The 21,513-nt window shown below is 42.6% G+C and overlaps 2 protein-coding genes across 24 annotated transcripts in view; both read right to left on the reverse strand.

Annotated features, from left to right (window-relative positions):
• The window catches only part of LOC109642908 (protocadherin alpha-C2-like), a 167,555-nt gene that overhangs the window by 40,310 nt on the left and 105,732 nt on the right, over positions 1-21,513 (reverse strand). The window contains exon 1 of one of the 23 annotated variants that reach the window (XM_069532009.1): positions 17,573-20,845. The exons of 18 other annotated variants lie outside the window; for them this stretch is intronic. In XM_069532009.1, coding sequence (XP_069388110.1) covers positions 17,573-19,948 — 2,376 coding nt within the window. In that variant the 5' untranslated portion in view covers positions 19,949-20,845. Of the gene's footprint in view, positions 1-334; positions 3,714-3,740; positions 7,163-7,231; positions 10,492-10,722; positions 13,238-17,572; positions 20,846-21,513 lie in introns of those variants that run through there. 4 more of the 23 variants (XM_069532002.1, XM_069532005.1, XM_069532003.1 and 1 more) reach the window with 4 other exon arrangements.
• LOC138411496 (protocadherin alpha-8-like) lies at positions 13,994-16,672 on the reverse strand. The gene has a single exon (XM_069532024.1). The coding sequence runs from the start codon at positions 16,541-16,543 to the stop codon at positions 14,009-14,011; it is 2,535 nt and encodes an 844-aa protein (XP_069388125.1). The 5' UTR covers positions 16,544-16,672; the 3' UTR covers positions 13,994-14,008.

Here is a 21,513-nt window from a genome sequence, read left to right on the forward strand (position 1 = left end):
ATCAAATAATACAACCACCACTACAACAACTGTGAGGCATCTAAGACCCAGAAGACAGCAATGTGTTTTCAGCACCATGGAGAGTGTCCCACTGCAGGAATCAGATCCCTTACAAAGTCTTGTTCACTCTTTAAACACAATTGGCTTTCTGTATTTTTCTATTTTAGTGAAATAAGACTTTGCATATGGACGGAAATCACTCTCTGCTACATTATGTAATGTTTAAGTCTTTTGCATCAGAGTGTGCAAAGATTATTTGGGTAAAGAAAGACGGTAGAAATTTGATTTGACATTCAGACAAGGAATTTGACCTTCAGTGAAGATCTCAACTCACCTTATCTTTATTAGGTAAAGTCTGAGTCCTGGTATAAGTGTCTCCTCCGTTTATACTGATTAGTTCAGCATCTCCAGGCGGAAACGGTCCAGGGAAAACCACTACGTCACTCTTGAGCGTGTCTGAGCTGAAGCAGACGTCATACTGCTGAGTAGCTTTAGAGTAAGACCAGCTCCCGTCAGGGTGGGTGGTGATCATTGGGGCGCTGTACCTGCTGAAACTGCTGTCTGTCCTGTGGCATTTGACAGCTATTAAAGTGATGAGGCTCAGCAGAAAGATGACTGACACCGACACGATGCCGATCAGCAGATACAGGTTTAAATCAGAGAAGCCATCGTCCTTTGTGGGCACGTGTCTGAACTGAGTCTGGATGTCAGCTGTGCTCTCAACCACCACCACATCTATAGACACAGTAGCTGACAGGGAGGGTTCTCCGTTATCAGAAACCAGCACCACCAAGGGGTGAGTTTTCAGGTCATTGTCACTCATTCTCCTCTTAGTCCTGATTTCCCCGGTGCTGGTTCCGATCCGGAAGAGGTTGTTTCCTTTGGGCTCAGAGAGGTGATAAGAAAGCAGCGCGTTGTATCCAGAGTCTGCGTCTACAGCCCTGATCTTTGCCACAAAGTATCCCGCTTCAGCAGAATAGGGGATGCTCTCACTGTTAATGGAGCCGTGCTCAGAATATGGAGAAAGAACCGCAGGACTGTTGTCATTCTCATCCAGGATAAAAACGTTCACAGTCACGTTACTGCTGAGCGGAGGAACACCAGAGTCTGTGGCCTGAACTTTAAACTGAACTGTCTTTAGCTCCTCGAAGTTAAAAGACTGCAGACTGATTATATCTCCTGTCTCTGAGTTGATGTTAACAATAGATGAAATTGGAATATTTTTTGGAGAATTATCTAACAACGTGTAAGTCAGCTTTGCATTATTGTCCAAATCAGGATCAGAAGCATTTATCGTATAAATAATGGATCCTGTTGGACTGTTTTCTTTCACATAAACATTAATCACAGGCTCCATGAAACGAGGTGCGTTGTCATTGACATCAGAAACATGAACAGTAATGACCCTGATGCTGGACAGAGTTGGAATTCCTTCATCTGCAGCTGTAATGGTGACATTGTAAAGAGAAGTGTTTTCTCTGTCCAATGGTCCATCTACTACTAATGAAAAGTCATTTTTGTAGTTGGACTTGAGTTTAAACGGAACAGACCCCTCTACCTTACAGTTAACGACACCATTGTTTCCTCCATCTTTATCACTCACGGTAAGAAAAGCAACTATTGTTCCCAGCTCTGCGTCTTCTTTTACAGGCGTCATCAGTGACGTCACTGATATGGCTGGGGCATTATCATTCACATCAATTATCTCTATCAATAATTTAGCATGTGCGCTACGAGGAGAGGTGCCTTGATCCGTCGCTTGAACTCTGACCTCATAAGCAGGAGTCTCTTCATAATTTAATGTTCCCTTCACAGTAATTTCTCCAGTTTCTGAATTTAGATCAAAAATATTTGATGGATCAATATTACCTCGTTTGACCAAAGAATACAGGATCTTACTGTTCATGCCCTCGTCTGCATCGGTTGCATTTAACTTAATAACAAGTGAACCGGGAGAAGCGTTTTCTTTGACACGCACCTTGTAAAGAGATTTACTGAAAGTTGGTGTATTGTCGTTAACATCAATCACGTTAACAATTAACTGCAAAGTTCCTGATCGGGGCGGTTTTCCTCCATCTACAGCGGTCAGGACAAGTTTAATTACCGACTGTTTCTCTCGATCTAAAGCTTTCTGCAGCACTAACTCAGCGGACACACCGTGTTCTCCACCGCTTTGCACATCAAGAGAGAAATGTTCATTTTGACTCAGCTTGTACGTCTTTACCGTGTTGCTGCCTATGTCCGCATCTACTGCGACCGGGAGGAGAAAGCGTTCTCCCGGTGACAGTGATTCAGAAATGTGAAGTGAATGCGTTTGTTCAATAAAAGAAGGCGAGTTATCATTTACATCAAGAATATTGACTTCAATGCGGTGTATATTCATTGGATTGTTTAAAGCAGCTTGTATCTTGATTGAACATTTCACCACATTAGGACAAAGCTCTTCTCGGTCTATTCTCTCGTCGACAAAGAGGTTTCCGGTCCGTAAATTCACCTCAAAATATTTCTTACTGTAACTCGAAACAACACGCAGATCTCTGGCCTCCAGTTCCTGCAGGTTGATGTTTAAATCCTTTGCAATATTCCCCACTACGGTGCCTTTGTTCACCTCCTCGGAAATCGAATAGGACAACTGCGAGGCAGACCAGTCACAAAGACAAAGCAGCGCAACGACATGAATCCAGGCGAATCCCTTTTTTCGTCGCACATACATCGTTGATGCAGAAAAATAATCTAATCCAGTAGATCATGTATTCACTGTCCAGGCATTTCCATCCAAAGCTGTGTTATTCTGTTATATCTCCTTCCCTTGTTGCCCCAACACGACCGTGTGTCTAATAAACTGTTGGCCGATGACGATTTTATTTCACCGTGCACAGAGGAGGAGTTTTATTCACACGGAAACATTCATATCCATGGTCTCCAGCGACATCATGTGGCAAATTATAGATATATAGTCATCAGAACAGTAAAGACATTTGCAATAATATTTTGAACACAATAAACCATTATGAGTTAATTATGCTCTAAATCCCAAAACAATTATTAAAAATGTATCACACATACCAACTTTAAAATAAACATGTTGCTCATGATGGGCATTGAAATAGTCCAGTGAAATTCTGGACGATAAAAAAAATAATGTGTCCGGGGGTGGAGTCGGACGAAAAACAGTGCATTCCCTCTTACTGTTAACACGAATCACTTTTAAAGATGTATAAACAAACAATTCGGATACTAAAAGGTAAAGTTATTTAATCCAAGAACGTCATTTTAAAGAAAGACGGCGCACAGACCACATTTGAAACGCTTCCTTCAGCACCACGGAGAGCGCCGTTTTATCACATCTCGCTAATAAACTCAGGAAATGTTTTCCGAAAGTGTTAAAATGTTTTTCAGGGAAAGAGAAACGAAACCATTGACTGCAAATTCAGCACCATGACAAGCACCGTCTCAACATATTTTAAGAATTGCTTGTTCAAGTTAACTTACAACGATGTGCGTTTAAACAGCGCTATGATTTAAATTTATCCGATTCCAGAGGTTTTCAAACGACTTTTTTTTTACTGTGCCACATTGTAAAATAAAGAGAGAAACAAAGAACTTGGCCCTATCAATCATTTGGATGCATATTTGGCCTGTAGATTCATTCTTATATACTTTCCTGCATAACAAACAATGCGATTATCTCTGTCAAAGCAATTGCATTTTTCAGGCATTCACTGCAATGTATAACTCACCTTTTCTTTGTTAGGTAAAGTCTGAGTCCTGTTATAAGTGTCTCCTCCGTTAATACTGATCAGCTCCCCATCTACAGGCGGAAACGGTCCGGGGAAAACCACTACGTCACTCTTGAGCGTGTCTGAGCTGAAGCAGACATCATACTGCTGAGTAGCTTTAGAGTAAGACCAGCTCCCGTCAGGGTGGGTGGTGATCATTGGGGCGCTGTACCTGCTGAAGCTGCTGTCTGTCCTGTGGCATTTCACAGCAATTAAAGTGATGAGGCTCAGCAGAAAGATGACTGACACCGACACGATGCCGATCAGCAGATACAGGTTTAAATCAGAGAAGCCATCGTCCTTTGTGGGCACATGTCTGAACTGAGTCTGGATGTCAGCTGTGCTCTCAACCACCACCACATCTATAGACACAGTAGCTGACAGGGAGGGTTCTCCGTTATCAGAAACCAGCACCACCAAGGGGTGAGTTTTCAGGTCATTGTCACTCATTCTCCTCTTAGTCCTGATTTCCCCGGTGCTGGTTCCGATCCGGAAGAGGTTGTTTCCTTTGGGCTCAGAGAGGTGATAAGAAAGCAGCGCGTTGTATCCAGAGTCTGCGTCTACAGCCCTGATCTTTGCCACAAAGTATCCCGCTTCAGCAGAATAGGGGATGCTCTCACTGTTAACAGAGCCGTGCTCAGAATATGGAGAAAGAACCGCAGGACTGTTGTCATTCTCATCCAGGATAAAAACGTTCACAGTCACGTTGCTGCTGAGCGGAGGAACACCAGAGTCTGTGGCCTGAACTTTAAACTGAAACGTTTTTAACTCCTCAAAGTTAAAAGACTGCAGACTGATTATATCTCCTGTCTCTGAGTTGATGTTAACAATAGATGAAATTGGAATATTTTTTGGAGAATTGTCTAACAACCTGTAAGTCAGCTTTGCATTACTGTCCAAATCAGGATCAGAGGCATTTATTGTATAAATAATGGATCCTGTTGGACTGTTTTCTTTCACATAAACATTAATCACAGGCTCCATGAAACGAGGTGCGTTGTCATTGACATCAGAAACATGAACAGTAATGACCCTGATGCTGGACAGAGGTGGAATTCCTTCATCTGCAGCTGTAATGGTGACATTGTAAAGAGAAGTGTTTTCTCTGTCCAATGGTCCATCTACTACTAATGAAAAGTCATTTTTGTAGTTGGACTTGAGTTTAAACGGAACAGACCCCTCTACCTTACAGTTAACGACACCATTGTTTCCTCCATCTTTATCACTCACTGTGAGAAAAGCAACTATTGTCCCCAACTCTGCGTCTTCTTTTACAGGCGTCATCAGTGACGTCACTGATATGGCTGGGGCATTGTCATTCACATCAATTATCTCGATCAGTAATTTAGCATGTGCGCTACGAGGAACAGGACCTTGATCCATCGCTTGAACTCTGACCTCATAAGCAGGAGTCTCTTCATAATCTAATGTTCCCTTCACAGTAATTTCTCCAGTTTCTGAATTTATATCAAAAATATTTGATGGATCAATATTACCTCGTTTGACCAAAGAATACAGGATCTTACTGTTCATGCCCTCGTCTGCATCCGTTGCATTTAACTTAATAACAAGTGAACCAGGAGAAGCGTTTTCTTTTACACGCACTTTATAAAGAGATTTACTGAAAGTGGGTATGTTATCATTGACGTCTATTACATTAACAATTAATTGTATAGATCCGGATCTAGGTGGTCTGCCTCCATCTACAGCGGTCAGTACAAGTTTAATTACCGACTGTTTCTCTCGATCTAAAGCTTTCTGCAGCACTAACTCAGCGGACACACCGTGTTCTCCACCGCTTTGTACGTCAAGAGAGAAATGTTCGTTTTGACTCAGCTTGTACGTCTTTACTGAATTCCCACCGATGTCTGCATCTACTGCTATGGGGAGGAGATATCGCTCTCCCGTCAACGATGATTCCGAAATATTCAAATAATACGTTTTTTCAATAAAAGCAGGTGAATTGTCGTTTACATCCAAAACACTGATCTCTACGCGGTGTGCAGTCATGGGGTTGTTAAGAACAGCTTGTATTTTCAACAAGCATTTTTCAACATTAGGACAAAGCTCTTCTCGGTCTATTCTCTCGTCGACAAAGAGGTTCCCGGTCCGCAAATTCACCTCAAAATATTTCTTACTGTAACTCGAAACAATACGCAGATCTCTGGCTTCCAGTTCCTGCAGGTTGATGTTTAAATCCTTTGCGATATTCCCCACTACGGTGCCTTTGTTCACCTCCTCAGAAATCGAGTAGGATAACTGCGAGGCGGACCAGTCACAAAGACAAAGCCACGTTACGACGTGAATCCAGATGAGGTGACTTTCTCTTCGAATATACATTGTAACATACGAACTGAGCCCAGTCGATCATTTATCCTCAGCAGTGATATTTCCACCCAAAGCTCGATTGTTGTGGGGAAGCTCCTGCTCTTCTCGTCACGGCACCTTCTGTGGGTGTATTAAAGCCTGATGACGATTTATTTTTTTCCCCAAGCAGGGAGGAGTTTTGGACGTACACGTACACATTCATGGCTATGGTCTCCTGCGACCTCATGTGGTGAATAATGGGAGATGAAATACAACCCAGTGTGTAACATATCGTCACCTCATTTAAAACTTTATGGATTACAGCAATTAATAGGTTTACCTTTTGAATATTTAATATGACAACCACTAGTGGATGGAAAAGCTAAAGACTTTAGTGGCTGAACAAGTAATTGTAAAGTACAAGTACTCCAAAATACCCAGAAATAATGTTACAGTTACATTTAATACCTTACGTCACATTGTCTATTTCAGGAATGAGGCATAAATTAAAGAGATATAGTTTATTTCCAGCGTGGTTACGAAATCACATCCCGCCATCAGTAAGTCTAGCACCATGGACAGTTCATTTTCACTGCATTCAGTTTAAGGAGGCTTTACAGACCTCAGCTGAGTTGAACCTGCTACATATAAGGTTACAAGCTCAGCACTACTGCCATCACTGTTTCAGTTCAGTCAAAACCATCTTGAATTCTTGTAATGACTAATAAAAGTTTGCCAACATGAATGAAAGAAGTAGATTTTCAGCTGAATGACACAAAGGCAGGTTTCTCCCCGGCAGAGAGTAATATCAAAATACTGACTATAAACAAGTTCAATCCTCCCGAAGCAACATAACCGTTTTACTTAAAAATAGTTGAAACATGGAATGTTGGTCTAGACCGCTGACGGTAGAAAATACATGGCATTAAATTTAGAAGGGCTAGAAATTGTTGTACTTGTGGTCCAGCGTACAATCTAAAACATGTTTGGCCTTAAAGTAGAGTTGGACTAACAGGAAAACTTTTTCCTTAACTACGATATGTTCTTTTATTTCTGTTGTATTGCTTCAAATAATAAGCAGGAAAGGAAATATTGTGTTTTTCGTCATTATTAGGTTTTCAAAGCATCCAGCACAAATTGCCTACCTTGTCTTTGTTGGGCAAAGTCTGAGTCCTGTTGAACGTGTCTCCTTCGTTTATACTGATCAGCTCCGCATCTATAGGCGGAAATGGTCCGGGGAAAACCACTACGTCACTCTTGAGCGTGTCTGAGCTGAAGCAGACGTCATACTGCTGAGTAGCTTTAGAGTAAGACCAGCTCCCGTCAGGGTGGGTGGTGATCATTGGGGCGCTGTACCTGCTGAAACTGCTGTCTGTCCTGTGGCATTTGACAGCTATTAAAGTGATGAGGCTCAGCAGAAAGATGACTGACACCGACACGATGCCGATCAGCAGATACAGGTTTAAATCAGAGAAGCCATCGTCCTTTGTGGGCACATGTCTGAACTGAGTCTGGATGTCAGCTGTGCTCTCAACCACCACCACATCTATAGACACAGTAGCTGACAGGGAGGGTTCTCCGTTATCAGAAACCAGCACCACCAAGGGGTGAGTTTTCAGGTCATTGTCACTCATTCTCCTCTTAGTCCTGATTTCCCCGGTGCTGGTTCCGATCCGGAAGAGGTTGTTTCCTTTGGGCTCAGAGAGGTGATAAGAAAGCAGCGCGTTGTATCCAGAGTCTGCGTCTACAGCCCTGATCTTTGCCACAAAGTATCCTGCTTCAGCAGAATAGGGGATGCTCTCACTGTTAACAGAGCCGTGCTCAGAATATGGAGAAAGAACCGCAGGACTGTTGTCATTCTCATCCAGGATAAAAACGTTCACAGTCACGTTGCTGCTGAGCGGAGGAACACCAGAGTCTGTGGCCTGAACTTTAAACTGAAACGTTTTTAACTCCTCGAAGTTAAACGACTGCAGACTGATTATATCTCCTGTCTCTGAGTTGATGTTAACAATAGATGAAATTGGAATATTTTTTGGAGAATTGTCTAACAACCTGTAAGTCAGCTTTGCATTATTGTCCAAATCAGGATCAGAAGCATTTATCGTATAAATAATGGATCCTGTTGCACTGTTTTCTTTCACATAAACATTAATCACAGGCTCCATGAAACGAGGTGCGTTGTCATTGACATCAGAAACATGAACAGTAATGACCCTGATGCTGGACAGAGGTGGAATTCCTTCATCTGCAGCTGTAATGGTGACATTGTAAAGAGAAGTGTTTTCTCTGTCCAATGGTCCATCTACTACTAATGAAAAGTCATTTTTGTAGTTGGACTTGAGTTTAAACGGAACAGACCCCTCTACCTTACAGTTAACGACACCATTGTTTCCTCCATCTTCATCACTCACTGTGAGAAAAGCAACTATTGTCCCCAGCTCTGCGTCTTCTTTTACAGGCGTCATCAGTGACGTCACTGATATATCTGGGGCATTGTCGTTCACATCAATTATCTCGATCAATAATTTAGCATGTGCGCTACGAGGAGAAGTGCCTTGATCCATCGCTTGAACTCTGACCTCATAAGCAGGAGTCTCTTCATAATCTAATGTTCCCTTCACAGTAATTTCTCCAGTTTCTGAATTAAGATCAAAAATATTTGATGGATCAATATTACCTCGTTTGAGAAAGGAATACAGGATCTTACTGTTCATGCCCTCGTCTGCATCGGTTGCATTTAACTTAATAACAAGTGAACCAGGAGACGCGTTTTCTTTGACACGCACTTTATAAAGAGATTTACTGAAAGTTGGTATATTATCATTGACGTCTATTACATTAACAATTAATTGTAATGAACCCGTTCGTGGCGGCCTGCCTCCATCTACAGCGGTCAGGACAAGTTTAATTACCGACTGTTTCTCTCGATCTAAAGCTTTCTGCAGCACTAACTCAGCGGACACACCGTGTTCTCCACCGCTTTGTACGTCAAGAGAGAAATGTTCATTTTGACTCAGCTTGTACGTCTTCACTGAATTCCCACCGATGTCTGCATCTACTGCTATGGGGAGAAAATATCGCTCTCCCGTCAACGATGATTCAGAAATATTCAAATAATACGTTTTTTCAATAAAAGCAGGTGAATTGTCGTTTACATCCAAAACACTGATCTCTACGCGGTGTGCAGTCATGGGGTTGTTTAGAACAGCTTGTATTTTCAACAAGCATTTTTCAACAGTAGGACAAAGCTCTTCTCGGTCTATTCTCTCGTCGACAAAGAGGTTCCCGGTCCGCAAATTCACCTCAAAATATTTCTTACTGTAACTCGAAACAATACGTAGATCTCTGGCCTCCAGTTCCTGCAGGTTGATGTTTAAATCCTTTGCGATATTCCCCACTACGGTGCCTTTGTTCACCTCCTCAGAAATCGAGTAGGATAACTGTGAGGCGGACCAGTCACAAAGACAAAGCCACGTTACGACGTGAATCCAGATGAGGTGACTTTCTCTTCGAATATACATTGTAACATACGAACTGAGCCCAGTCGATCATTTATCCTCAGCAGTGATATTTCCACCCAAAGCTCGATTGTTGTGGGGAAGCTCCTGCTCTTCTCGTCACGGCACCTTCTGTGGGTGTATTAAAGCCTGATGACGATTTATTTTTTTCCCCAAGCAGGGAGGAGTTTTGGACGTACACGTACACATTCATGGCTATGGTCTCCTGCGACCTCATGTGGTGAATGATGGGTAATGAAATACAACCCAGTGTGTAACATATCGTCACCTCATTTAAAACTTTATGGATTACAGCAATTAATAGGTTTACCTTTTGAATATTTAATATGACAACCACTAGTGGATGGAAAAGCTAAAGACTTTAGTGGCTGAACAAGTAATTGTAAAGTACAAGTACTCCAAAATACCCAGAAATAATGTTCCAGTTACATTTAATACCTTACTTCACATTGTCTATTTCAGGAATGAGGCATAAATTAAAGAGATATAGTTTATTTCCAGCGTGGTTACGAAATCACATCCCGCCATCAGTAAGTCTAGCACCATGGACAGTTCGTTTTCACTGCATTCAGTTTAAGGAGGCTTTACAGACCTCAGCTGAGTTGAACCTGCTACATATAAGGTTACAAGCTCAGCACTACTGCCATCACTGTTTCAGTTCAGTCAAAACCATCTTGAATTCTTGTAATGTCTAATAAAAGTTTGCCAACATGAATGAAAGAAGTAGATTTTCAGCTGAATGACACAAAGGCAGGCTTCTCCCCGGCAGAGAGTAATATCAAAATGCTGACTATGAACAAGTTCAATCCTCCTGAAGCAACATAACCATTTTACTTAAAAATAGTTGAAAAATGGAATGTTGGTCTAGACTGCTGACGGTAGAAAATACATGGCATCAAATCTAGAAGGTCTAGAAAAGGTTATACTTGTGGTCCAGCAAACAGTCTAAAACAAGATTTGCCTTAAAGTACAGTTGGACTAACATGAAAACCTTTGCCTTAACTATGATGGGTTATTTGACTTCTGTTGAATCACCTCAAATAATAAGCAGTAAAGGAAATGTCGTGTTTTTCATCATTATTAGATTTTCAAAGCATCCAGCACAAATTGCCTACCTTCTCTTTGGTGGGTAAAGTCTGAGTCCTGGTATAAGTGTCTCCTCCGTTTATACTGATCAGTTCCGCATCTGCAGGCGGAAACGGTGCAGGGAAAACCACTACGTCACTCTTGAGCGTGTCTGAGCTGAAGCAGACGTCATACTGCTGAGTAGCTTTAGAGTAAGACCAGCTCCCGTCAGGGTGGGTGGTGATCATTGGGGCGCTGTACCTGCTGAAACTGCTGTCTGTCCTGTGGCATTTCACAGCAATTAAAATGATGAGGCTCAGCAGAAAGATGACTGACACCGACACGATGCCGATCAGCAGATACAGGTTTAAATCAGAGAAGCCATCGTCCTTTGTGGGCACATGTCTGAACTGAGTCTGGATGTCAGCTGTGCTCTCAACCACCACCACATCTATAGACACAGTAGCTGACAGGGAGGGTTCTCCGTTATCAGAAACCAGCACCACCAGGGGGTGAGTTTTCAGGTCATTGTCACTCATTCTCCTCTTAGTCCTGATTTCCCCGGTGCTGGTTCCGATCCGGAAGAGGTTGTTTCCTTTGGGCTCAGAGAGGTGATAAGAAAGCAGCGCGTTGTATCCAGAGTCTGCGTCTACAGCCCTGATCTTTGCCACAAAGTATCCCGCTTCAGCAGAATAGGGGATGCTCTCACTGTTAACAGAGCCGTGCTCAGAATATGGAGAAAGAACCGCAGGACTGTTGTCATTCTCATCCAGGATAAAAACGTTCACAGTCACGTTGCTGCTGAGCGGAGGAACACCAGAGTCTGTGGCCTGAACTTTAAACTGAAACGTTTTTAACTCCTCGAAGTTAAAAGATTGCAGACTGATTATATCTCCTGTCTCTGAGTTGATGTTCACCATTGATGCTACGTGTGTGCTCTTGGGAGAACTATTAATTAGGTGATAAGTTGACTTTGCGTTTTCGTTTAAGTCTGAATCGAACGTCGTCAGAGCAGATATTGTTGTTCCAATGGGACTATTTTCTTTCACATAAACGTTAATCTTTGGATCCAGGAACCTTGGGGGATTGTCATTAACATCAGACACGTGAACATTTATTATGCTCGTGCTCGACAGAGGGGGAGTTCCTTCATCTGTCGCAGTAATTGATACATTATATTGGGAAACACTCTCTCTGTCAAGAGGCCCGTCCACTACCAACGAATAGTAGTTTTTATAGTTAGATTTTAATTTAAAGGGCACAGAACCTGATAACTTACAGTGTGTCTCGCCATTTTTGCCTCCGTCTTTATCGGTGACAGTCACCATAGCAACAGCTGTGCCTATTTCAGCGTCTTCCTTAACTGGACTCATAAGTGATGACACAGAGATTTCCGGAGCGTTGTCATTCACATCGATAACTTCGACTAAAACCTTGCTGTGCGCACTGCGAGGAGGAGTGCCTTTATCTCGCGCTTGAACACGAATCTCATAGGCTTGATTTTCCTCATAATCAATATCACCTTTTACGGTTATTTCTCCAGTTTTATCATTCAGAGCAAATTTATCATCGGGATTTAAACGACCCCTCTCCGTGAAAGAATATACAAGCTGACCATTAACACCGTCATCTAAATCAGTGGCTGTCAGCGTCAGTAACTTCGCGCCAACATTTGCATTTTCAACCACTTGGACTTTGTAGAGAGATTTACTGAACACGGGTGAATTGTCGTTTACATCCAGAACATTAATTTGTATCTGTAAATTCCCCGTTTTGGGAGGTTTTCCACCGTCTATCGCAGTCAGCGTGAGTTCAATTACATCCTGCTTTTCTCGATCTAAGGCTTTCTGCAGCACTAACTCAGCAGACACACTCTGCTCACCAATGCTCTGTATGTCCAGCGAGAAATAATCATTCGGGTTCAATTTGTAAGTCTTCACCGAGTTGGTCCCTACGTCTGCGTCATGAGCTACAGGCAGCGGATGCCTCTCTCCGATATATGATGATTCAGACATATCAATTATACTTATTTCTTCCAGGAAAGACGGCGCATTGTCATTGATATCATTAACCACAACTTCAATTCGATGCAGGCTGCGAGGGTTACTCAATACCGCCTCTATATTTAAAGAGCACTTTACCGTATTCGGACAAAGCTCTTCCCGGTCTATCCTCTCCTTAACGAAAAGCACTCCGGTTTCGTGGTTAATGTCGAAATAGCGCTTGTTATACAGCGAGGTGATCTGAAGAGCCGCGGACTCCAGCAGTTGAACATTGATATTTAAATCCCGTGCGAGATTCCCCACCGCCGTCCCTTTGTTCACCTCCTCTGATATCGTGTAGGATATCTGAGCCACGGACCAGTCGCAGAGACAAAGCAGTGTGAAAAGCAGACCCCCAATGTTATTCCATTGTTCCCGAGCAGCCATCGCTGTTCAGAGAAAAAGCGACGTGTCCTGGTCCCTGCCTTTTGGCCCGTCCGCGAAAAAACACACCACTTTTATAAATCCATTCTGTCTAAGGTCCTCTCTGTTCAGAGCTTCACTCGACTGTACGCTATCTCCACAACGCACACACAGATGATGACGTTTTCGTGTTTTGTCACGAATATAGGAGGAGTTCCTGCTAAACTCTGAACACAATATTTTTGCATGGTCTCCAGCGACCTCTCGTGACACTTTTGTGTAGATAATGATTGGCCAAAATATTCTTATCATCAAGTACAGTGTAATGAGTATTCTAGTCTGATATCAATGATTAGTAGATTTTTTAAAAGACTAACTCAATGGGTAGACTGTTCTTACAGCCATCACAAAGTGTGAAATATTCAGTTCAATATACTTGTGTTGTTAATCATATCTTTTCACATGATTTCTAGTTCTGTTGTTCTTTTATCTCACCTTTGCCTATAATCAATAACTGGACAATATGACACCAAATATAAACTGCAAAATATCAGCACCAACACGACCAGCATCTGAATCACATCACAAAATAAGAAAACAAGGTTTTCAGAACCATGGACAGCGACTCAGCCCAGTTTTATTGCATTACATGCCGTTGCTCAGAAAACTGCTTTGAAGATACCGAAGAACTCAGTTCACAGAAGTCATGTTTGTTCTAGTCAAAGTGCCATCAAACCTTTGAGTAATTGTTTTACATGCCACAGAGACAGATAGACTACAAACAAGAGTGAGTTATCACCACTTTCTGATTTATGCATGAGTGTGCATGCGAGTATAGCTGGCCCCTCTCAGAGGACTAGATACAAGTGTGTGCACCACGTTCAGATTCATATGAGGCTGTGTGTGTGAGTATAATTGCAAGTATTGATATTTAAATTTGAAAAATAATTTGCGATCCATTTAATTGTTTTAAAGGTTTTCCACACTTAAATGATTTACAAAGCTGTGAAACAGTCACTTGTTTAGATTTGTGAAATCTGTTACAGCTTACCTTCTCTTTGGTGGGTAAAGTCTGAGTCCTGGTATAAGTGTCTCCTCCGTTTATACTGATCAGTTCCGCGTCTGCAGGCGAAAACGGTGCAGGGAAAACCACTACGTCACTCTTGAGCGTGTCTGAGCTGAAGCAGACGTCATACTGCTGAGTAGCTTTAGAGTAAGACCAGCTCCCGTCAGGGTGGGTGGTGATCATTGGGGCGCTGTACCTGCTGAAACTGCTGTCTGTCCTGTGGCATTTGACAGCTATTAAAGTGATGAGGCTCAGCAGAAAGATGACTGACACCGACACGATGCCGATCAGCAGATACAGGTTTAAATCAGAGAAGCCATCGTCCTTTGTGGGCACGTGTCTGAACTGAGTCTGGATGTCAGCTGTGCTCTCAACCACCACCACATCTATAGACACAGTAGCTGACAGGGAGGGTTCTCCGTTATCAGAAACCAGCACCACCAAGGGGTGAGTTTTCAGGTCATTGTCACTCATTCTCCTCTTAGTCCTGATTTCCCCGGTGCTGGTTCCGATCCGGAAGAGGTTGTTTCCTTTGGGCTCAGAGAGGTGATAAGAAAGCAGCGCGTTGTATCCAGAGTCTGCGTCTACAGCCCTGATCTTTGCCACAAAGTATCCCGCTTCAGCAGAATAGGGGATGCTCTCACTGTTAACAGAGCCGTGCTCAGAATATGGAGACAGAACCGCAGGACTGTTGTCATTCTCATCCAGGATAAAAACGTTCACAGTCACGTTGCTGCTGAGCGGAGGAACACCAGAGTCTGTGGCCTGAACTTTAAACTGAAACGTTTTTAACTCCTCGAAGTTAAACGACTGCAGACTGGTTATTTCTCCTGTCTCTGAGTTGATGTTCACCAATGTGGGAATTGAAAGAGATTTACTACTACTGTCTAAAATCGAGTAGCTCACCTGTCCATTGTTGCTGGTGTCTGCATCCATTGCAGTCACTGTTTTAATTACTGTTCCTACTTTACCGTTTTCTTTCACATAAACTTTTATCACTGGTTCTTGGAAATAAGGCATATTGTCATTAACATCAGATATGTGAACAGTAATGAAACTGACATTGGACAGATGAGGACTCCCTTCATCTGTAGCTGAAATAGTTATATTGTACTGTGGAGTGACCTCTCTATCGAGATGCCCATCAACCACCAAAGAAAAATAGTTTTTGTAATTTGTCTCCAACTTGAACGGGACTTTGTTCAAGATCTCACATTTAACTTCACCGTTTCTGCCACTGTCTCTGTCTAGAACTGATACGAGTGCAATAGCAGTTCCTGCACCAGCGTCCTCGTTCACTGTATTGAGCAGTGACGTCACAGTGATTTCCGGAGCGTTGTCATTTACGTCAATCACTTCCACCAGCACTTTACTATGAGCAGACATCGGAGGCTGGCCTTTGTCTCTCGCCTCTGCCCGGATTTCAAAAGCTCTTCTTTCCTCATAGTCGATTTTTCCTTTCACTGAAATGATCCCCGTGTCAGCGTCAATTTTGAAAACATCCAGAATGTGATCCTGATCCTTGCTACGAAGAGAATATACTATTTCACTGTTTGGACCTTCATCTGCGTCGGTTGCATTTAAGGTGAAGACTCCCGTGCCAATGGGGATATTTTCAAAAATTTTGATTTTGTATAGAATATTACTGAACATCGGTGCGTTATCATTATTGTCAAGTATATTTATTTCAATTTCTGATGTGCCTGAATTTGGTGGCGACCCTCCGTCTAATGCTGTTAACAGGAGCCGTAGATGTGGCTTGTTCTCCCGGTCCAGAGCTTTCTGCAGCACTAACTCTGGAGATATACTCTCCCCTCTTTTGTGTGTCGCAAGACTGAAGTATTCATTCGGACTGAGCTTATACGCACTAACGCCATGTTTACCTACATCAGCATCACTTGCCTCCGATAACGCGAATCTGAACCCGGGCACTGTGTTCTCTGCAATGTCCAGCATCTGAGATTTTGTGTTAAATGATGGAGAGTGGTCATTCACATCTTTGATTTCTACCTCGACGCGGTAAAGCTTCAATGGGTTGTTAATCACAGCCTCTACGCTGACGGTGCATTTAGGTTCATCCGCGCACAGCTCCTCTCGGTCTATCCTGTCATTGACGTACAGAAATCCGGTCTTTAAATTCACATCGAAATATTTCCTCTTGGATCCGGTAACAATTTGAAACGAACGCGTCTCCAAATCCTGCACGTTGAGGTTTAGATCCTTGGCGATATTCCCGACATTAGTTCCAGGGTTTGCCTCCTCTGAAACGGAGTATGAGAGCTGCCCAGACGCCGATCCCCAGTAACAATCCAACAACAGCAGCACCAGATATGTAACAAAAGAACTCCTGGTACTCGGCAGAGTCATAATTCCGTCCAAAATGAACCAAGCATACATCATCAACGGTGTTACTATTGTGGAGTGGGGAGATGTGACAACATTTTAGCCATCGCTATATCGTCTTTCATATTTTAAAGAGAAAAAAATCACCACGCGTCCCGTCTCATTCCGAGTCTCTTTGTGACGAAAAGCTACAGCCCCTTCGTTTTCTTTTTTTTAACTCAGGGAGGAGCCATGACATTTCAGTGTTACGGTCTAAAGCGTCACCGTGTGGTAACTTTGTTTAACTGCGCGCATACAAAATACATATTCTCATTCAGAAATGTGGATCAACCACTGAACTATAAATGACACCGTGAGGTTTGGAATAGTTTGTTTTACATCAAAATGATGTCTCTATCAAATTAACAAAACAGCAACACATTTTAACAGATACATCTGACACAAACAAAACAGCATCTTTAAACTTTGTATTAAGCAAGTTATATTCATGAAAGAGAGAAAGTGCCTTTTCTCTTTGACTGCATGTGGAAGAGTTTGCTTGCCTGGGAATCTAAATATCCAAGATGTAAATTAAAAGATTATATGGAGTTTAGGGATTTCAATAAATCAGTATATTCACAATCAAGTGACTCATCAACAATAGAATATTGAACAAACTGTTAAAGAATGAAGTTTGTGAAACGTGGCAAGCACATTTCTGACTTAGACAGGTCAGACGAACACTCACTTGACACATTTTGAGTGAACATTCATACACTCACATCTTTATATTCTCCACATGCAATTATACTGCAGAATCTAACATAACTGGCTTCTTAGGGGAGAAAACATATAGCTATCGGTCGTATGTGAAGAGGCAGATCACAGTAAGAAACTGACCAGCACCACGGACAGTGACATCTTTCTAATGCATTAGTTTGCAGCCAGAGAACACTGCAACAAGACATGTAGAGCAGGCCTGTATGACTGTAACGTGTGACTTCTAACCTCCTTAACTCTTCTAATGAAAGACTTTTGTTAAACAAGGTTATTTGTGTGATTCTACTTTCAACACAACAATGAGACATTGGCTCCAAATTTTCTTACCTTCTCTTTGGTGGGTAAAGTCTGAGTCCTGTTGTAAGTGTCTCCTCCGTTTATACTGATCAGCTCCGCATCTACAGGCGGAAACGGTCCGGGGAAAACAACTACGTCACTCTTGAGCGTGTCTGAGCTGAAGCAGACGTCATACTGCTGAGTAGCTTTAGAGTAAGACCAGCTCCCGTCAGGGTGGGTGGTGATCATTGGGGCGCTGTACCTGCTGAAACTGCTGTCTGTCCTGTGGCATTTCACAGCTATTAAAGTGATGAGGCTCAGCAGAAAGATGACTGACACCGACACAATGCCGATCAACAGATACAGGTTTAAATCAGAGAAACCATCGTCCTTTGTGGGCACATGTCTGAACTGAGTCTGGATGTCAGCTGTGCTCTCAACCACCACCACATCTATAGACACAGTAGCTGACAGGGAGGGTTCTCCGTTATCAGAAACCAGCACCACCAAGGGGTGAGTTTTCAGGTCATTGTCACTCATTCTCCTCTTAGTCCTGATTTCCCCGGTGCTGGTTCCGATCCGGAAGAGGTTGTTTCCTTTGGGCTCAGAGAGGTGATAAGAAAGCAGCGCGTTGTATCCAGAGTCTGCGTCTACAGCCCTGATCTTTGCCACAAAGTATCCCGCTTCAGCAGAATAGGGGATGCTCTCACTGTTAACGGAGCCGTGCTCGGAATATGGAGACAGAACCGCAGGACTGTTGTCATTCTCATCCAGGATAAAAACGTTCACAGTCACGTTGCTGCTGAGCGGAGGAACACCAGAGTCTGTGGCCTGAACTTTAAACTGAAACGTTTTTAACTCCTCGAAGTTAAACGACTGCAGACTGATTATATCTCCTGTCTCTGAGTTGATATTAATCATAGTGGACAACAACACTTTATTGTTGTCACTGACTAATGTGTAGCTCACCCGACCATTTTCACTTATGTCAGCATCAGTTGCAGATACTGCTTTCAAAACGGTGCCAACTGGACTGTTTTCTCCCACATACATATTTATCACACTCTCTGAAAACTGAGGTGTGTTGTCATTGACATCAGAAACCTGAACAATAACCACACTTGTGTTAGAGAGAGGGGGACTGCCTTCATCTGTGGCTTTAATAGTAATAGTGTAGTGGGAAACAAGTTCTCTATCTAGAGCTCCGGCGATAACTAAAGAATAATAGTTTTTGTAGTTTGTCTCTAATTTGAAGGGGACCGCATTCAATATTTCACATTTCACTTCACCATTTTTACCCCCATCTCTGTCAAGAACCGAAACAAGTGCAATGGCTGTACCAAGCTCAACATCCTCCCTCACTGTACTGAGCAGTGATGTCACCGTGACGTCAGGGGCATTGTCGTTCACGTCCACCACCTCCACGAGCACTTTACACTGAGCTGTTAAAGGAGGCTGACCTTTGTCCGCAGCCTGCACGCGGATCTCAAAGGCAGGATTTGCTTCAAAGTCAATCTTTCCTTTAACTGTTATTATCCCCGTTTGAGAATCGATTTCAAAAATGTCCAAGACACGGTCTTGATCTTTCGAATTCAGTAAATACACGATGTCTTTGTTTGGACCTTCATCCGCATCAGTAGCAGTCACTGCCACTACTGTAGTGCCAAGTGCTGCATTTTCTGTGATACTTGTTTTGTAAAGAGTTTTGCTAAAGACTGGGATATTATCATTGTTGTCAAGAACATTAATTAATATTTCTGATGTGCCTGATTTCGGAGGTGTTCCTCCATCTACAGCGGTCAGCGTGAGTTTAATCAAAGCGCGCTTCTCTCGGTCTAATGATTTCTGCAGAACCAACTCGGCTGACACAGTCTCTCCTCTGTGCACCACTAAAGAAAAATATTCATTGGCATTCAGCTTGTATGTGTTAATACTATTTTTCCCGACATCGGCATCGTAGGCCGACAGCACAGGGAATGCAGCTCCCGGTAATACGCTCTCTGCGATGTCAATAGTTTGAGATTTTGCACTGAAAGACGGCGGATTATCATTTACATCGAGAATATTCACTTCAATACGGTAAAGTTTCAGTGGATTATTTATCACAGCCTCGACGTTTATTGTACATTTTGCCGCTTTGGCACAGAGCTCTTCTCTGTCTATTCTTTCAATGACGTAGAGAAAACCTGACTTCAAATTTACATCGAAATATTTCCTCTTCGATCCAGCGACGATCTGAAACATACGTGACTCCAAATCGTGAACGTTCAGGCTCAGATCCTTGGCGAGATTTCCGACAGAAGTCCCCAGGTTTACCTCCTCTGAGACGGAATAGGAGAGCTGCCCGGATACCGCTCCCCAGTTATACTCCAAGACAACGAGCACTAGATATGTCCCGATATAAGGCTTTCTCCCCGGCAGCTGCATAATTCCACACAAGGAGAACAAAACATAGATCCGTATTCCGACGCGTCTTCACTTATTGAGACCAGAACATCGTTTGAAACATCAAATCATGTGCCACCCGATTTATTCTCTTGCGCTCTGCGTCTCATTCTAACAAAGCACTGACACAAATGATGATCCCTGTATAATGTGGGAGGGTCCTCTAAACGTCACCAACCTGCCGGTGGTTCTATGGTCTATAGCGCCACCTCATGGCCATTTAAAATAACTACAATGCTTTGAAACAAACAAGCAAATATAGATTTTTCCAAGAAATCTGCAGACGTTAATTCACTCAAGTCAGAAATACAATACAAAAACTACAGCTACTTAATTTCTGCGTGCAATACAATGGAATCCCAGCATATTATACTGCATTTACCACATATTTCAGGACCATGGATAGAGCACCACAATAATGATGCATCATTGTAAGCACACTCGGGGTCGGTCTGGAATAGGATCTAAATATTGATTGATTATATTAAAAAATTAATTTGAGAGGAACACTAAACATAGTTTTAAATTGCAAACAATGTGGATGATCGATACTTAGCAGAACCAAATGATTGACAACATCCCATGCATACAAACTATCACAAGCATCTTGCACCTTCTCTCTTTGTCACTTGTTGGACGTTGATTTTGCCACCAAATACTTAAATACTCCACCATGACGCAGTGTCTTATACCTTTACAGCGTAGTGCATAGCTCTACATATGCTTGCGCCTATATAAAGAGTTTAGACACCATTTTTTTATGTCTAAGAACATTTGAGTGATATCAAGTTATTAATTATGAAATTCATATTTTTTTTCCATCGAGATCCAAGTCAAACATTATGACAAACAAGTCAAGCTAATTTTGTGCAGACACTGTATGACATTCACGCAAATTAAATGTAAGCCTAAACAAGAACAAAAAAAAAGAGTAATAATGTAAAATCTCTCTTGAAATTGAATTGTGGAAGCTTACATCACAACTCTATCCATATAATTTACTAGGTATTATCCTTACCTTCTCTTTGTTCGGTAAAGTCTGAGTCCTGTTATACGTGTCTCCTCCGTTTATACTGATCAGTTCCGCATCTGCAGGCGGAAACGGTCCGGGGAAAACCACTACGTCACTCTTGAGCGTGTCTGAGCTGAAGCAGACGTCATACTGCTGAGTAGCTTTAGAGTAAGACCAGCTCCCGTCAGGGTGGGTGGTGATCATTGGGGCGCTGTACCTGCTGAAACTGTTGTCTGTTCTGTGGCATTTCACAGCTATTAAAATGATGAGGCTCAGCAGAAAGATGACTGACACCGACACGATGCCGATCAGCAGATACAGGTTTAAATCAGAGAAACCATCGTCCTTTGTGGGCACATGTCTGAACTGAGTCTGGATGTCAGCTGTGCTCTCAACCACCACCACATCTATAGACACAGTAGCTGACAGGGAGGGTTCTCCGTTATCAGAAACCAGCACCACCAAGGGGTGAGTTTTCAGGTCATTGTCACTCATTCTCCTCTTAGTCCTGATTTCCCCGGTGCTGGTTCCGATC

Source organism: Paralichthys olivaceus, chromosome 9 (assembly GCF_024713975.1).
Source record: "Paralichthys olivaceus isolate ysfri-2021 chromosome 9, ASM2471397v2, whole genome shotgun sequence".
NCBI lineage: Eukaryota > Metazoa > Chordata > Actinopteri > Pleuronectiformes > Paralichthyidae > Paralichthys > Paralichthys olivaceus.